The 16,939-nt window shown below is 38.8% G+C and overlaps 1 protein-coding gene across 1 annotated transcript in view; it reads left to right on the top strand.

Annotated features, from left to right (window-relative positions):
- Positions 1–13,687, top strand: part of LOC134569325 (histo-blood group ABO system transferase 2-like) — a 247,490-nt gene extending 233,803 nt beyond the window's left edge. The window contains exons 5-6 of the mRNA XM_063428249.1: positions 9,628–9,759; positions 12,724–13,687. Of these exons, the coding sequence (XP_063284319.1) occupies positions 9,628–9,759; positions 12,724–13,432 (841 nt within the window). The 3' untranslated portion in view covers positions 13,433–13,687. The remainder of the gene's footprint in view (positions 1–9,627; positions 9,760–12,723) is intronic.
- The last annotated feature ends 3,252 nt before the right edge of the window (positions 13,688–16,939 follow it).

Raw genomic sequence — 16,939 nt, 5'->3', positions numbered from 1 at the left:
CTGCCTAATAAGTAACATAAGAGATATAAAAAGAAACATAAAATATAAACAATTGAAAAATAAAAGATAAATAAAAAGAAAAAGAAAATAAGAGAAAACAGTAGCTGCCTCGGTGTGGGCCCCCCACCGAGGTGTGTATATATATGGAAGTTGATACTTGAAGAAGCAGAACAAAGTAGGCGATGAAGAGAAATAAGTGTGAATTCTTAACAGCAGACCTCCGTCAGATGGCAGTAAAATACACTGCGGTCGAGATCTTCAAAAAAGACCGCGGTGTAGTTGTAGCAGACCACCCACAGCTGCAGCCGATGGAACACAAGCAAGCCGTGAACTTATACCGTGGTCGGAATCTTCACAAAAGACTGCGGTATATGTAGATGAAAAGGCGGTCAGTCAACCCGAGGGTCCTCACCTTCCAGAGATCTGGAGTGAGATGGCACAGGAAACCGTTACTAACAGAAAACTAATAATGAATAGTTCAAAATAAAAATAAAAATAAAAATAAAATAGAAATAAATAAGGCAGCCGAAAAAGCACAGCGGGTCCAGTAATGAAATGCAGCCACGTCTACGCGTTTCGTCCCGCCCACGGGACTTTATCAAGACTGGATAGCTGCAAAAAGGACCTGATTTAAATACCCCCAACACTAATGAACTAATTGAACATATGAGGGGAAAACACTGTCAGGGACCAGGAACCAGACAGAGACAGAAGTAGATGCAACACACCTTTATTAATAAATAACAAATAATAAACAACAGCAAAGTCCAGGAATCAAGCAGGGGTCAGTCACCAGAGCGGGTAGTCAGACAAGCCAGGATCAGGAGCACGGAGAGCAGCGGAGTCAGGAACAAGGCCGGAGTCAGGAACCAGGATCAAACAGGAAACACAGGAACAAGGAGACTTCTGGGAAACATGAAACCACGCAAGGGCAAGGAGGTTCTGGGCTTAGCTGCTTAAATAGGCAGAACTGATTAGCAGCAGGGTTGATTCCTACTCACAGGTGAGTAACCGTGGCAACAAGCAGAAGCAGCTCATAGTAATTGCAGCTGCAAACTCAATCACTGAAACAGAAAGGTTTGCTGTTTAACCCCTTAAGGACCAAGCTTCTGGAATAAAATGGAATCATGACATGTCACACATGTCATGTGTCCTTAAGGGGTTAAAACAGCAAAGAAACCCTGACAAACACCCTACAATAGGGAAAACATTTCAGATACATTTCGCAAAATAGCAACAATTTATATGCATTCATGTATAAAGAATACCCTTTAAAATGATATATAATAAATTAAATAGTTAGGCAACATAATATAAGTGACTAAATTAAATATTAGTCAAGAATACAAAAATATATAAACATATATACAGAAAATCGAACAAATCACCATTTAAAGGGACAGACTTCATTTGTGTAAAATATAATTAAAGTTGAAAATAAAATTAAAATTAAAACAAAAATAAAGATAAAATTACAATCCTTGATAGAAGTTAGGATGTCACTACCAAAGACCAGAAACGATAGATACATATACATCTGATGGAAAAAATGCGAGGACAAATCTCCCCATTAGACAAGGTTACAGGGTAAACCAAGAATAAATGTGAATACTTCTCCCCCATTTCACAAAAGAGTAGTGTGAACATGAATACTTAGAACAACTCCAGCGCCTCCTTCAGGCCATTAGGTGTCATGGTATTGAGCCTAAAAATCCAAACTGGTTGAGAACAAAAGAGAGCGAGAAACACTGCCTATAAAGTATATGTATATACAGAGAAATTAAATTAAAGTAAAAATAGAAAATATATTTATTTGTGAACAAGATACAAAGTGATTATTTCGTACATCCACTCCTAAACCGTCTGTATAGATACATACAGGGGCATACAGAGATGCTATGCAGAAATAAAAGGTTTAAAAGGAGAATCAACAGCACTTGAATCACAGCTATTCTCAGGTTAATCGTTGCAGTGTCTCCACTGTCACGATTGGTAGTACTTTTGGCAGTTCGTACAACTGCACAGGATACTGTCTATAACTGTGGTCAAAATGCAGGAGACAATGCTATCTGAGTAATGTCTCTACCGTTATGATTAGTAATATCTCGATGTGGTTCGTCTGGTTGCAAAAGATATTATCTATAACTGTAGTTAAGACAGGAGACAGGTGCTGTCTAAATGCTGTCTTAGAGTTATAGTAGGCTGCAAGCTATGGTAGTGGTATCTCCTATTTCTGAGATGATACCTACTCTGGGTAGTAAATTGATGAATAACCCCAAAATCAGTATGGAGAAAAGACAGATAGAAAGATATATATATCTCTGTGCCTTCAAGGGCACCTACCAGGTAGGAGAGCTAACTGCAGAAAATAGAAAGGTACAGGAGGAGAGAGGTATAAATTAATCACAGAATAGTCGGATAATAGATACTAACTGTGCCTTCAAGGGCACCTCCCTTAGGAACAACTCGCTAGCTTGCGTCTAAATAACTTCAATATAAACACAATAAAGTCTTATCAGATGTACATTAAATAATGTTCATGCGCTAAACACGCAGAAAAAGTAATAACCACAATCCGTGTAAGTGGTTACAACCTTAGTATCCCTCCCGATTCACCCACAGCCTATATGGTTATCGTTAGTAATCAGAATATTCAAAGGTATTAACTGCTGGTGCAGAGAGTATAATATTAGGAGGGAACAGAAAAACCCCGACGCGCGTTTCGCCGGTAAGGCGGCTTTTCAAGGGGAACGTGATCGTTTCACAATGGGCTATTAAATAGGGCGCCCAAACCTTTGATTGAAATCACAAGAACGTCGACGTCATCAGTTGATTCTGACGAAAGACGGTGGTCCGGAGGGGCCATCTCCCTCCGTTCATATTATGTTTGCAAAATTTCACAGAAAGTGAAACAAATATGCCAGCATGTATCCAATGATTGGATACACAGTGTAGGAGAATAGGTGGCATGTTCAAAGTGAGTGACATGCCTAAAAACAGTTGCATATACGTAGAGCTAATAATGCCCGATCAGTAAGTTTTTGCTTATCTACTTAGTAAGATGGTCGTAATTCATCTGTAGAGTCAAGTGCATGTTATAATACAGCGTGAGAAGTGGGGGGCTTGGTTTAGACCCTCATTATATACAGTATTTACAAATTATGATGTTTGCAATGTATATAGCAGTTGCACCGATACGTAACTAGAAATCCCATCTGTATGTAATGGTGGATAGCATCCCATATAGATATGTGATACGTCAAGTTCGTGTATCGTCTGAAATCCATATGTACATATATTGGGAGATCGTTTCAACACGGAATATCCACAAATACAAGGCCAAAGACAATTCAAATAATTGTCCTATTTTCCAAATGGTCGGAAGGATATTATTTATTGGCATGATAATCGATACTAAAAGCTCATGCAGAGAATACGAGGTCTATTTCCTCATGTTAGGTGCTATTTTATAATGAACATATAGATGGATCTATGGTATATGTACAGTAGGGAACATGTATATGAATACATCAGTAGACGTTCTTTAGTGTTAGCGATTTCTGCAATGTCTTGTGATTAGAAGAAGTATTGATACTCAAAGGGTCATTAAAGATAATTAATAATATACTAAAAATTATGATGTGTACTCATAATTGGTTATGATCATAGAGTACCAGTGATGATGACAGAGAAAGTTTTTAAGTTTTTGAGTATGGGAACTAGATATGGTTAATGTATGAAGGGTGTATAATTGAACTCCTCGTTGAGTCCCTGGGGGGCGAGGGTTCTAAAGGAATATATCCATTTAGATTCTTTTTGTAGTAATTGCTGATTGAAGTTCCCTTTCCTAGGGTTAGGGATCAGCTTCTCAATAGCCTGGAATTTTAAATTGTCAGTATTGCCTTGGTGAAAATTTATGACATGTTTTGCCACAGGAGTAGGTGTGATGGTATTCTTTACAGAGTTAATATGCTGAAGGATCCTTCGACGAAAAGGTTGGATGGTTTTACCAATGTACTGGATGTCACATGTACATGTGATCAGATATATTAGACGAGTGGTACTGCAATTGACCAGTGCATTGGTTTTAATGATAATTTTTGATTGCGTAGAAGTAGTTGACTTGGAAGGGGTAATGAACGGGCAGGCTTTACAGTGGCCACACCTGTATGTACCCTTTGTGTTCGTGAGCCAATTAGGCTCAATTGGAATAGGAGCCAAAAAACTGTGAACTAGGAGGTCTTTCAAATTCCTTGACCTGCGGGCCGTGATAGATGGATAGCTAGGTAATGATTTTCTCAAAACAGGGTTGTGTATAAGGATAGGCCAGTGATTGGAAAAAGTCTGTATCATTTTTCCCCAGCCACCGTCAAAGGTGGCGATACATCTCGGGGTCGAGGAACTAGTTTTTGGGCATGTAGTCTTCAAACTTTCCAATCTATTTGTCCCACTGGCCCGTTGGTATGCCTTTTTCAAAACCCTGTTCGGATACCCTAAGGCCTTAAAACGGAGTTTCAGTGTGGCAAAACATGTCATAAATTTTCACCAGGGCAATACTGACAATTTAAAATTCCAGGCTATTGAGAAGCTGATCCCTAACCCTAGGAAAGGGAACTTCAATCAGCAATTACTACAAAAAGAATCTAAATGGATATATTCCTTTAGAACCCTCGCCCCCCAGGGACTCAACGAGGAGTTCAATTATACACCCTTCATACATTAACCATATCTAGTTCCCATACTCAAAAACTTAAAAACTTTCTCTGTCATCATCACTGGTACTCTATGATCATAACCAATTATGTGTACACATCATAATTTTTAGTATATTATTAATTATCTTTAATGACCCTTTGAGTATCAATACTTCTAATCACAAGACATTGCAGAAATCGCTAACACTAAAGAACGTCTACTGATGTATTCATATACATGTTCCCTACTGTACATATACCATAGATCCATCTATATGTTCATTATAAAATAGCACCTAACATGAGGAAATAGACCTCGTATTCTCTGCATGAGCTTTTAGTATCGATTATCATGCCAATAAATAATATCCTTCCGACCATTTGGAAAATAGGACAATTATTTGAATTGTCTTTGGCCTTGTATTTGTGGATATTCCGTGTTGAAACGATCTCCCAATATATGTACATATGGATTTCAGACGATACACGAACTTGACGTATCACATATCTATATGGGATGCTATCCACCATTACATACAGATGGGATTTCTAGTTACGTATCGGTGCAACTGCTATATACATTGCAAACATCATAATTTGTAAATACTGTATATGATGAGGGTCTAAACCAAGCCCCCCACTTCTCACGCTGTATTATAACATGCACTTGACTCTACAGATGAATTACGACCATCTTACTAAGTAGATAAGCAAAAACTTACTGATCGGGCATTATTAGCTCTACGTATATGCAACTGTTTTTAGGCATGTCACTCACTTTGAACATGCCACCTATTCTCCTACACTGTGTATCCAATCATTGGATACATGCTGGCATATTTGTTTCACTTTCTGTGAAATTTTGCAAACATAATATGAACGGAGGGAGATGGCCCCTCCGGACCACCGTCTTTCGTCAGAATCAACTGATGACGTCGACGTTCTTGTGATTTCAATCAAAGGTTTGCGCGCCCTATTTAATAGCCCATTGTGAAACGATCACGTTCCCCTTGAAATGCCGCCTTACCGGCGAAACGCGCGTCGGGGTTTTTCTGTTCCCTCCTAATATTATACTCTCTGCACCAGCAGTTAATACCTGTAACGGATCACCTGGCACCCCGACTTGGTACCTCCGTTAATGGATGCTCCTAGCGCTTCCTGAGGACTCCAAGCACTCCACCAGACACCATAAGCACCGCAGGCTGCAGCTATCTCCCTTCAGAACGAAGCAGGAACAAGCTCTTACAAGAGCTCAGTGATTATAGCAAGGGAATATGCCTAGCATAGCAATCCCTTGTAGCAGATTCCCCCAATAAGACACAGGACTCAAGTTGAGGGTAAAACAGGAACTCTGGACTGGGACACCCAGTCTGGCTTTTATTACAAACAAGTACATACAGGACACTCCCAGGGGGAGGATGAAATTAACCAATCACAGGGATGTACCTCCCACACATTTCCTCCCCTTAGATTAACAGTTAAACCAATTATTACATACAATAAAAATACAGTTTTTACACACACACTGTAACTTTAAAACCATACATTCAATTTCAATAAAAGTTGCATATTCAGACTCAGCATACATCAAACATAAACACTTCCAAAAATCAGCCAAATCCCTCCAGTGGATCAAAAGTTAGCTGGAAGTCCTTTATGACCGACCGCAAGCACAATTTCCTGCCCAAAACAGTTCCATAGATTTGGGCTGTGCGGTCGGTCAATTTCATGCCGAAAAAACGACTAAGTCCCATTTCGAACGGGACTTAGTCTCTGGAGCTGCAAGTTCCGTATGGGAGAAGGTAAGGGTCAGCGGTGTTCGGCAGAATGTGTAGCCGATTTTAGTTCCACAGAATCTTTAGCATACACCGCTGACCGCATTCGAGGAAACCAAGATGGCCGCCGCCACGTGCAATTAACCGGCAGTAACCTCACAGCCTGGGAGGTAAATTGCCTGCACACTTTAGCTTCTGGGTGGTCCGCCTGTGTGGTACTTGGTTCAGTAAGCCCTATTTACTGAACCAAGTGGGGGAAAGCCAGGGGCAAGTTATTTTACAGGTCTGGGGACATAGTCTTAAAGGGGCATTGTTCACCAAAGTCACAATATGTCCCCAGACGGTTCTTAAAGGGCCATACACACCAATAAAAGTCCATACGTTTTCAGGGGCCATAGTCTTAAAGGGTATTGTTACCCAAAGTCTCAATAGGTCCCCAGACAGTTCTTAAAGGGCCAGCAGCAGTACAATAAAATACCATTCACTGTACTTAAAGGGCCAGCAGTCGCACGATAAAATACAATATGCCCCAAATGTGTCCAGGGGCCATAGTCGCAGGGCAGGAGGCTAGCAACCAGGCTTCTCCAGTTCACAGTGGCGAAGTTGGTTTCGCCACAATACCTTTGAATATTCTGATTACTAACGATAACCATATAGGCTGTGGGTGAATCGGGAGGGATACTAAGGTTGTAACCACTTACACGGATTGTGGTTATAACTTTTTCTGCGTGTTTAGCGCATGAACATTATTTAATGTACATCTGATAAGACTTTATTGTGTCTATATTGAAGTTATTTAGACGCAAGCTAGCGAGTTGTTCCTAAGGGAGGTGCCCTTGAAGGCACAGTTAGTATCTATTATCCGACTATTCTGTGATTAATTTATACCTCTCTCCTCCTGTACCTTTCTATTTTCTGCAGTTAGCTCTCCTACCTGGTAGGTGCCCTTGAAGGCACAGAGATATATATATCTTTCTATCTGTCTTTTCTCCATACTGATTTTGGGGTTATTCATCAATTTACTACCCAGAGTAGGTATCATCTCAGAAATAGGAGATACAACTACCATAGCTTGCAGCCTACTATAACTCTAAGACAGCATTTAGACAGCACCTGTCTCCTGTCTTAACTACAGTTATAGATAATATCTTTTGCAACCAGACGAACCACATCGAGATATTACTAATCATAACGGTAGAGACATTACTCAGATAGCATTGTCTCCTGCATTTTGACCACAGTTATAGACAGTATCCTGTGCAGTTGTACGAACTGCCAAAAGTACTACCAATCGTGACAGTGGAGACACTGCAACGATTAACCTGAGAATAGCTGTGATTCAAGTGCTGTTGATTCTCCTTTTAAACCTTTTATTTCTGCATAGCATCTCTGTATGCCCCTGTATGTATCTATACAGACGGTTTAGGAGTGGATGTACGAAATAATCACTTTGTATCTTGTTCACAAATAAATATATTTTTTATTTTTACTTTAATTTAATTTCTCTGTATATACATATACTTTATAGGCAGTGTTTCTCGCTCTCTTTTGTTCTCAACCAATCTCCACGTAGGGTTAACCCCTTCACTGCCCAGATATCTTTACACTAGGCTTTCACTTTGTAAAAATCCAAACTGACTCAGACTTAATCAGTTCCCTTTTCCTTATAGCCCCATCCTGATGGGGGGGAATATGAGCTATCCCCATAAGTTGAATACCAGATGGATTATTCTCGTGGAAAATGGCAAAGTGACGGGCTACTGAAGACCTGTTTAGACCTGAATAATAGCTGTTCTATGCTCACGAAATCTACATTTCAGGGGTCTTGTGGTTTGGCCCAAATATTGACGCCCACAAGGGCAAGTTAGTAGATATACCACAAAAGAAGTGTTACAAGTAATATCAGATTGAACTGAAAAGGTTAAGTCAGAATTATTATAGGGGCTAAACGTAGAACTCTGATGACAAATATAACTACATGTGAGACATTTAGTGTGACCACAACGTTTATTGGGTAACCCATCTTTATGAACCACTTTATATTTCTCAGTAGGATCATATAACTTGGAGGGGCTAATATGTTCTTTAGACTTGGGGCCTTTCTGAATGTAACTTTCGGGAGTGGGTGTTAGGAACTCACCTTTCTGCTCATTGCTTTGGCATAGCTGGCATACGCTCACCAAGTTCCTCCGTACTTTGAGGCCGACGTGTGGGCATTTGGTGGGGTCTTCTACCCTCTCAGCTCCCTTGTGGTCTGAGTGCTGCCCTAAGTCTCGGCACAGCGACATGGTGCACTCTGCAGCCACTTCTTTGCACTTCAGGATCGAAGCTTGCTCAGGAGTTGACTCCTTGAGCTTCTTAGGCAGCGCAAGTGTCGCATATATCGTTGCTCTATGTAGAAGGTTGGTGTATTGGCTTGGGGTAGTCGTGCTAATGATGGGGGGTGTGGAATAGGTAGAGGTTATTCTCCCCTCCCCATTTTAGGCTCTGTGCAGCTCAACTCAGTACTTAGTTGTGTGCCTACAGTTCACCAGTTCATTTGTATCTGTTGAGCCATTGCTTTATTTTGACTCCCTTTTATTTGACCTCTTGCCTGTTTATTTGTCTAAGAATATACGCTACCTGGACTGACCACACCTTTTGCCTGAGTACGTCTCTGGATTCTCCTTCCTCTACTTTGCAATCTGTGTCACTTTTGTATATTGGTTTCCTCCGCTTCAAACCTTTGACAGTGGGCCAGACATTCTGGGATATTAGGATTTAATGATAGAATCCTGTGGAAGCTAATAGAATAAGAGGACAAGAAAGCAGCTTGATAAGAATATTGTCACAATTTTGTTAAATGGCATTTTGTATGGACCTGCCCAAAAATCCTTATGTTGACTTATTAACACAAAATGCAATGTATATTTCACCACCTGCAGACAAGTCTAACTGTGAAATTCCCATGGCATACGTGTCCCATCACATGTACCCATTCTACTGTCTGCAAAGTGTGTAAATAAAGACAGTGCATGTCGGACATAATGTTCATCTTGTATACATTTCTAATCTACTTTTACTTGAAGTTGAAATAGAAAATATTAATAAGAGAGGTTAACAGAGAATGCTGGTCTTTAAATTGGTCACTAATACTATCCTGATCCTGTGTTTTGCAGAAGGAAAGCTGCCCTACAAGTCCTCACTCCCTGGCTTGCTCCAATCATCTGGGATGGAATATATGATCTCAATGTTCTGAACGATCAGTTTAAGGATAAAACAATTGGACTATTTGTGTTTGCAGTGAAAAAGTAAGTGGAATGGACGAAATGCTAAATAAATTAAAATTACAGTTTATACAGCCCATAGCCAAGTTATATCCAGAACATGCTCAGTTGCTTAGGGAATTTAGACGAGTATTTGCCAGAATTACTGTTTACATTTTCTAGAATAATTTATTTACTGGAATAGTGCCAAACAAGTGGTGTAAAGCACATTATTTACCCATATTTAATGAAGAATCATAATTTCAGCTGTTAAATTACGCACCATCTGTAATAAAAAGTTATATGAGAGGATAATACTCAGGAGTTCTATTTTGAAAAATAACACACGGAAATACAGCTTTGAAGTTTTTTGACCAAAAATAAAATTCATTGGAGTAGTTTTACGGAGGACAGATCATATTGGACATGCTTAAATATGTCCTTTGATTGAGTAAAAATATTAATGACGTTTTTGGATTCTGGTTTCGATTTACTTCACTTTAAAATGTTTATTGGAGATGTTGCAGTAATGCATTGAAATTCACATGTCAGAGCAGATAACACAAAATTAGATAAGACAATACATTCCAGAATGGGTCCTTAATCATCTGCAGAGGGATTCAGAAACATTGAGGAACTATAGAAACACATACCTTGCACTATGGGTATATAGGCAAAGTAAAAATTCAAAATATTTTAATACTGGCAAAGTAATATATTAGACAACTTGGAGGTCTGTACCTGCAGAGCCCTTCAGGTATGTAATGTATATATATATATGGGAAAAAGATGGAAGATAAAAAGCTCCCTAATGTCTTATACTGGTGCTCATGCAAAATAATCAAACTGTCATTTGATAGAGATCACCAGTTTAAAATCTCCCCTAAAAATGGCTAAAGATAGTACTAATTGCCAAAGTAAATTTGCCAAGGGCAGAAAAGAATTCCCATAAATACACATAGGCAGCAAAAAAAGTGAAAAACAAGGGTATAACTGGATATAATGTTGCAGTCGTTAGAGAAAAAAGGCTACAAAATAACACCTAAAATAACGCAATTGAAGTTACCCCTTCTCGTGAGTCATGTCCAGGAGTGGGTGTTGATTAGTGGACTGTAAAAAGCTTCTTAGGCTTATAAATGAAAGAAAAGCTATACACTAGTCCCTAATATCCTCTAAACACCTTCGAGGGTGTTCTAATCTATGACTCAATCTAGAAAAAACAGATCCTGCCTAATGTGCCATCACATTAACTGTGGGAACAGCACTATGTAAAATACAAGAAGTGTTAACCTACAAGGGTCTAAATACCCATAGTGCAAAAAGTGTCCCTTAAGTGAAGAAAAAGTGATAAAGAAAAAAAGAGAGCTCGTCTCTTTTTTTCTTTATCACTTTTTCTTCAATTAAGGTGCATTTCCCGGATATGGTGGGTATCTGTCGGCTTTAGTTGCCGACGTAGTTAGTCAATGTCTGGAACGCAAATATGTTCCAAAAATAATCTGCTGGTTTCCTTCGTCATAGTAATGAGTATGTCCTCTTTTCTTCATATAATACTCAAATGTTGTGCAAAAAGTCCCATATACAATAAAAAAAAAAATATAAACGGTTATGAAAACCTGTTAATATTAGCATATAGAAAGTTTTGAAAAAATTCAAATTTTTTAATTCATATTTTTAAAACAAAGACTCTAATAATAAAAGTGAGCATAAAGTGCAAAAAGTGAATAGAAACAACCCAATATGAGACATAGAGAGGGGAGTCCAGAAACACAAGCCAATTATTATTATCCAAAAAAGGAAAAAAGATATTACTAGAAAAAATATAGCAAAATTTGTAAAAATAATACATGTATACAAAACATAAAATGTGTATATATCTAAAAAATATACATGAAAAAATACATTTCTAAAAAACAAATAAATCAAAATCTATGTTCAACCCTTGGGGCTGAATGGTTTTTAATCTGTGAGTCCAGAATCCCTGTCTCTGTCTCAGCTTCATTGTGATGTCACCACCTCTTACGTCTAAAACAACCTGTTCTATAATGACACATGAAAAATTATCCAGTTTAAAAATGGACATTGGTTACAATGTACAGGGATAGCATGTGTAGTGACTTTCTTTCTAATATTGTTCATATGTTCTAAAAAGCGGATCTTAGCTTTTCTGCCCATTCTTCCCACATATTGTGCACCACATCCACATGTGAGGACGTACACAACATGTGTGGAAGAACAGGTAACCCCACTTTATATTTTAAAACTCTTTGGTTATAGTACTTGAAAATGAGCAAGTATATGATGGTAAGAAACAATATGCCTTGTAGACATGTGCATGAGTTTTCGGACGAAGATGATTTCGTCCCTAATTAATTAAAGGGGGGACCTAATGTCCCCCCTGGTCCCCACACATGTGCTGCGGTTGGGAACCCTAACTAAATAAATAATGGGGGGACCTAAAGTTTCTACTTGTATACATGTCATAGTTTATTCCAGCCAACTGAAGCTAGGTAAAGTGGGGAAAACTCTTGATTCCGCACTTTAACTGAGCAAATCAGTTAATCTGCAGATTAACTAGGTGATGTGCACATTAACTGATTTCTCACTTTAACTGTAACATATATATTAATTGTATGTTGTAAACACGGTATGGCGTGCATTTTTTTTTGCTGTCACTTTTTCATGTGTTATGGATGATAATTTATGGAAACCTTTTTCTGTAGTATAAAATGTCGCCATCACAGGGTGACACCAGTGTCCATTAACTAACAGTCGATACATTGAAAAATTAAATCGAAGTCAAGGTTGCAAATGAGCTCTAAGAAAGAAGCTCTTACAATGGCCTCAATTTAATATTTTTGGATAAACCTTTTAAATAATTTTTTCAAAATATTTAAATATAAATAAAAAAATCTATCTATATATATATTTTTCGCAACAATATTAAATTGAGGCCAATAGGTTTTGTATTTCTTTCAGAATAATGGTTTATTCATTCTGCTCTCTTTGCAGATATATTCGGTTCCTGGGGCCTTTCTTGGAGTCGGCAGAACGTTACTTTATGGTTGGTCACAAAGTTAGATATTATGTATTTACGGACAAAGTGTCTGAAGTCCAGAAACCTAAACTGGCTGAAAACCGTGTTTTGTCTCTGATGGAGGTGACTGCTGATCAACGTTGGCAGGATGTATCTATGAGGAGAATGCAAGTCCTTACCAATCTGACTCGTGAACAACTGCCCCAAGAGATAGACTACCTGGTGTGTGCAGATGTAGACATGGTGTTTGGTGATCATGTGGGTGTTGAAATACTTGGGGATAGAGTGGCTACAATACACCCAGGATATTTCCTTGCCGAACCTCACAGTTTTTCATATGAACGTCGCCAGATCTCTGAAGCATTCATCCCCTACGGGCATGGGGACTTCTATTATATGGCAGCTTTTTATGTGGGGACAGTTGAAGAAATTTACAAACTCAGCACAGCGTGCCAAAACGGTATCGTAGCAGACAAGAAAAATAATATTGAAGCTGTATGGCAAGAGGAATCTCATCTTAATAAGTACATGGCGGATAATAAACCAACTAAGGTGCTTTCTCCAGAATATATTTGGGATACTAACTTACCCAATGGTGACATGATAAAAAGGAAGAGATTTCTAGCAGTGCATAAAAACCATGCAGAAATCAGGAACCGAAGGGATTTGATAGACACAGACTGAATTAATCGTGTTTGTTGATAAGAAATGGTTCTCTAGGTGAAATGGATTTGAGTGTTATATTCACAAATTTAGAATCCTAAACTTTCACCATAATAGCTCCTCAAAATTCAACACTTAACCTAACATTTATTACAGTGATACTTTGTGAAGTACTGTGCAAAATCCTAATAATTTATTTGTGGACTTTGCAAGTTTACCATTCTTGCACAGTCACCTATATTCCATCCTGGATTGTTTCAAGTGTGCCAAGCAGTTCTTCAACATGCTAAAAAAACAGCAAAACTTTTGTCTTAATAATAGCTCTACTGACTCTATACATGAGCCGAAACATTGCTATACCTTATTCACCTATAAAGACTACCTTTGTGGGAAGCTACTTGGTGTGCATGAGATCTCTTCTCTATTGAACTCCTTGGGAATCCACCCCCCCCCCTCTCTCCCCCCTGCACAAAGCACCCTTGTGCAGAATCCCACAACCTTGAATGTGTGCACTCCCAATTAGTTTGTATTCATTTTAGAAATATATCATGGCAGTAGACCATATCACAGATCATGTTTGGGGCCAGCCTTCTACATTAATCCTTGTTGTTTTATCGATATTGTGTATGGATGCTGTTGCGGACTGGATATCACGGTGTCTGTTGAATTCAGGTGATGGTTCATCCTAACATATACCTGGCACTGTCATGATTTAAAATGAAACAGACAAAAGACGAAGGATATAATGATCTCCCAGTTTCAATGCACCATATCACCACGAAAATCAAATCCTTGGGACATTCTTTCCTTTACAGTAGATAGTGGGGTAGAATAGAATGTGACCATCCTTGGACGGAACCATTCCCCTTCATTGGAACCAACAATAATATAGAATGTAGCTGTATCTCTGCTTCAGTAAAATTGAAAATCCTTACAATCTGATGTTTCTGTTTTTCTGTAGAATCTGTCCAGTTAGAGGCACTGAAGGACTGAGGTTGCCTACCACGGTGTAAAATATAAAATGTGTTAATTTTAATTTCTTTTTAAAATGGATTAAAACAATGTGTGGCCCAGTGTTGCTAACAGTTCATAAAAGACTGCTTTTCTTTGCCAGAGGTTGACATTACTTCCCTATTTTTTAATATTTATACCTGTGTTTACCCTTGAGATTATGGAAGGGGAATGCTAAATATTCTGAAGTGAGCTGTGTGCATGAGTCAAATGTAAAATGTCATTTAGTGATACACGAATGTTGTTAGGAAGTTGACATTCACCCTGCAGTATAAATGCTTGATAAAATAAAGACAATACCAATGTGTGATGGAAATGAGTAAAAAAATGAATTTGATTTATTAACCATCTTACCATTCCTTTCAAAAATATAACTATTAAACGTAAATAAGAGTGTCGTATGTTAACAGGTTTCTATGTAAACAGGACCCACACTTGCTAGACTTTTATCAAGAATATGATCCCTGACATTACAGCCTTACCTTAATAAATACTTTTACGGAATCTGAAAAAATCCTGAACAAGTATTGAAACAAAAGTTTCTTTCTCCTGGAAATTCTTCTTTCTTCAGCTGCAACAAGATAAGGTGATACCTCATCCTAGATTTCACTGCAACCATTCATCATCAACAAATCAAACCAGTCATCTCCATGTTCAGGCTTCCTAAATAAACCTACCTTTGACCTTTATCTTGCTGCGTTGTGATAAACTATGAAAGAAAAGCTTTAAATGTCCGGCTAATTATTACATTTAGAAAAATGTTGAACACTACAGCCTAAAACCTGAAAATCTGGATATTTGACTCGAGATCTGTAAATTTTAGGTTTATTTTAAGTCTCAAGGCCTTGATTTAACCTCTTATGAACACAGCTTCATAAGCGTGCAATTTTTTGAATTTGTTTGCTGTGTGTGTTAATCCGCAATTTTCATTTTTCTTTTTTTTTTACACCAATGCATATTATATATTGTTTTTTTAGAGGACAACATGGGCTTTAATTCGAGGTGACATATACATATATGAATTTTTATTTATTATAAAAAAAATCCACAAAAAACAACTTTTTCACTGTTTGGGCAATGTGAGACATATGTACAACTTAGGAAAAGTAATTCAATATAAATTAATTTATGTGTCTTGATTTACAGAGTACATAATATGTGTAGGAGTTCAGTTTATTTTTAAAGTTACATCCCACATAATACAAGGAGTAAAATACCATTCCAATGTGTAACAATTTTAGAAGTTACTCTGGCGAAACAGCGGTGACCAAAGTATCCAACTATTTAATTGCTGATAAATCTCATGGCCATTACTCTATCCTAATTCTCCTTGATCTCTCTGCTGCCTTTGATACTGTTGATCATCAACAACTTCTTCTCATTCTCTGTAATTTTGGTCTACGAGATACCACTCTCTCCTGGTGCTCCTCCTACCTCTCCCAGCGCTCTATCGATGTTTACGTCTCTGGCTCTGCTTCCTCTCCCCAACTCCTCCCTGTCTGCATTCCCCAAGGCTCTGGTCCCCTACCCTTGCCTCCTTTTGTAAACTTATCAGCTTCTTTGCCTTCCGTTATCATTTATATGCAGATGACACGCAAATCTGCCTGTCCTTTCCTGATCTCTCTCTGCCCATCTTGACTCGTATCTCTGACTGCCTCTCTGCGATTTCCACTTGGATGGCTGCTCACTTCCTTAAACTCAACCTGTCCAAAACAGAACTTCTGGTCTTTCATCCCTTAAGTGTTGCTACTCCTGTATCCGTCTCGATCCAAGTCAACGGTACTACTATCACCTCTACCTCGCAGGCTCGCTGCCTAGGTGTTCTCTTTGACTCCGACCTCTCCTTCACCTCTCATGTCCAGTCTGTCGCCAAATCCTGCTGCTTCCATCTCAAAAACATAGCGCGCATCCACCCCTATTTAAAGCCGGATGCATCCATGCGGTTGTTCTCTCTCGCCTTGACTGCTGCAATCCCCTTCTCAGTGGTCTTACATGTTCCCAGTTCGCACCCATGCAATCTATAATGAATGCGACAGTGAGGCTCATTTTCCTTTCTGCTCGCACCTCCCACGCCTCCCCGCTCTGTCAGTCCCTACATTCGCTACCTGATAGATATAGGTCTCAATGTAAAATTCTGGTGCTTGCTTACAAGTCCCTACATAATGCTACTCCAACCTACCTATCCATCCTAATACACAAGTACGTCCCGTCGAGGCCCCTGCGCTCTGCCGCAGACTTATGTCTATCCTCTGTCCGTACTCCCACCTCTGATGCTCGCCTTCAAGACTTCTAAAGGGCTGCACCTTTTGCTGTGGAAGTCTCATCTCTGTTAGACTTTCACCCAGTCTCCACTCCTTCAAAAAATCATTGAAAACTTACTTCTTCAGGAAAGCATATCTATTAAATCGTTAGTAGATTTTCATCCCCTGTCCCCAATGACTCTTCTCCTGCAACTTTCAAAAATGACCTACTAAGCCCTCATTGAATACTTTTCTAACAACCTACTTTGTACCCCTT

This window comes from Pelobates fuscus, chromosome 7 (assembly GCF_036172605.1).
Source record: "Pelobates fuscus isolate aPelFus1 chromosome 7, aPelFus1.pri, whole genome shotgun sequence".
Taxonomy (NCBI): Eukaryota; Metazoa; Chordata; class Amphibia; order Anura; family Pelobatidae; genus Pelobates; species Pelobates fuscus.
The sequence above is the reverse complement of the archived record's forward strand: the minus strand, read 5'-3'. Positions and strand labels throughout refer to the sequence as shown.